We start from the raw sequence: 2,349 nt of genomic DNA, 5'->3' as shown, positions 1-2,349 counted from the left end.
GGGGCGCCTGCTCCCGAGCCGCTGCGCCGCGCCCAGCTCCCCCGAGCCTGATGAGGGGCCTGGCGCCGGCGTGCGCTGAGGGTCTGCGTTCCGGCCGCGCGCCCGGGACGCGGGCACCTGGCCAGGTCTTGCGCGTCCCGGTGCCACTGCTGGGAGCAAAAGGGCTAAGGACAGTGCAGCCTTGGCGCTAGTATCTGGAAACAGGCCGGTCCGAGCCACATCTCACGACCCACCTATCTCAGCTCTGTGACTTTGGTCAGACGGCTGAGCTTTCTGTGCCTCAGTTTCTGGATCCGTGGCAGGTACTAATCCCAACACTGTCTTTCTCGAGGGTTTCTTGAAGCTTTTGTGTGTGTACATGAAAGGTTAAAACAAAATGCTTAAGTGCTTAGTACATTGGAAGTGCCCGGTGAACACTGGCCATTATTTTTTTTTTTTTTTTTTTTTTTTTTTTTTTTTTGGTTTTTTCTCCGGTACCGGGAACCGAATTGGCCATTATTGTTATTATAAAAGAAAGATGATAGGAAGCGGGGAGGCAGACTTGGGGAGAAGGGAAGCGGATATGGGAATGCGGGGAGTACAGAGGACCAAGATGTGCTATGTATAGGTACCAGTGCCCCACGGTGAGCATATTCATGATGTATTGCCAACATACACAAATAAAAAATTTTGAAAAGGATATGAATAAAAATATACATATTTTTAGAGACAGTCCTGCTTTGCAGTCCAGGCTGGACTTCAACTCACTATGTAGCCCAGGTTGTCCTCGAACTCACAGCGATCCTCCTGCCTTGGCCTCCTGAGTGCTGGGATTACAGGCGTGCACCACCATGCCCCGCCTAAAAATATTATACAATGTGTACACACACACATTTGTGCTTTCGGCTTATATTTGTGTCCTCGCTCCATTGTAAGGATGACATACACAGCCCTGTGCATCACAGTAGCCAGAGAAGACAGCACAAGATGTGGCTCCTAGTCTGTGCTCAGTAAGCACTTGGAGGTGGAGGGCTGGGGATGTATCTTAGAGGTAGAGCATTTGCCTAGCAGGCATGAGGCCCTGGATTCCGTCCCTACCACAGTACCCCAAAAAACAGATAGAAAGGGAGAGTGGTTTGACTTAAACAAGTGTCTTCAAAGACTCCTGAGTTCCAAGCCAGGTTCCAGCGAACCCTTGGCAGCACTGGGAGGTGAGAAGTTCTCGTCACAGGCCAGCGTGATGGATCCAAGTGACCATGGACTGAAACCTCTACACTGTGAGTCAGAAGAGAGCTTTCTTCCTCCTGGATTGGTTCTCTGAGGTTTGATCCAGTTATGGAAGCTGACCCAGAAGGAACAGGGAAGGGAGGAAGGGCTGCAAGCGTCCCACTGGGCTGGGATGCAGCGCAGTGACGGCGGGGCTCTGGGTCCATCCCAGCACTGGAGATAGTAGCTATACTGATAACTGGGTTGTTCGGGGCCATCAAGCCCCTGGGCTCATGGCTGCTGGAGTCCTCCTCCATTGCCCCCTCCCCAACTGTCACAGATCTTGGAAGAGGGAGTTTCAGTCGACTCCTGGCTAAAATCCTCACCTCCCACTCAACTTGCAGCCCACAGCAATCTGTTGCCACCCCCGCCACTTCTCCAGGAAAACTGCCTGAGATGTCCCTGAAACCTGCTTTGTACTACAAGCCCCACGGTTCCTTCCCCACCCCCAGGCCACCCGACCTGTAGGTCCCTTTCCACAGCCTTCTTCTCTCCTGCCCTGAAATTCCCACCTTGTGGTGTTCTGGGCACTGCCTGCCCCCACTGCTAGTTTTCTTCCCCTTTCTCTGAATCTGGTCTTCCCCATGCCTTGGGCTGGTGGCTCCAAATCCTTGTCCTCCTCGGCTGCCCCAGGAACGTCAGAAAGAAGACATCAAGCTGGGTGGTCAGACTGAGATGTGGCTCCACAGCTAGGCTCTCTCCGTTATCACCTCTGGTACATCTTTACCTCAGGCTCCTCATCCCTGACATGGGGTTAATACTTGTCCTGGCCTCACAGGGTGGATGTGAGTGTTAAAGCCTCAGCAGGTGCTCTGTGAACACAGTAGCTGCAATGCTGATTACAATAATGATGATGATGTTAAAGGGGAGGAAGAGGAAGGTGGTGTTAATACCATTCACTTGCAGATAGCCTCCATTCACTTTTCTTTTAATTTTCTTTTCAGTGATCCCCAATGCTGCATACAGAATGGACAGTAAAGAAAGTAAAGAAAGGCTTCACCTTTGGTCTCAAAACTCCCTCATCCAGTAGGCATGTGGTAGCTAGAGTTAACCCATTAAATAGACAACTACATTAAGCGTTAGAGTCGCATTCCTGAGTCTTGC

The 2,349-nt window shown here is 51.3% G+C and overlaps 1 protein-coding gene across 1 annotated transcript in view; it reads right to left on the bottom strand.

The window, feature by feature from the left end:
- Nucleotides 1-637, bottom strand: part of Slc6a11 (solute carrier family 6 (neurotransmitter transporter), member 11) — a 106,236-nt gene extending 105,599 nt beyond the window's left edge. The window contains exons 1-2 of the mRNA XM_005387255.2: nt 612-637; nt 8-146 (exon numbers count right to left, since the gene is read on the bottom strand). Of these exons, the coding sequence (XP_005387312.2) occupies nt 8-146; nt 612-637 (165 nt within the window). The remainder of the gene's footprint in view (nt 1-7; nt 147-611) is intronic.
- Nucleotides 638-2,349: the final 1,712 nt, after the last annotated feature.

The sequence above is a fragment of the Chinchilla lanigera genome, unplaced genomic scaffold (assembly GCF_000276665.1).
Source record: "Chinchilla lanigera isolate Chin_1 unplaced genomic scaffold, ChiLan1.0 scaffold00028, whole genome shotgun sequence".
NCBI classification, from domain to species: domain Eukaryota; kingdom Metazoa; phylum Chordata; class Mammalia; order Rodentia; family Chinchillidae; genus Chinchilla; species Chinchilla lanigera.
The sequence above is the reverse complement of the archived record's forward strand: the minus strand, read 5'-3'. Positions and strand labels throughout refer to the sequence as shown.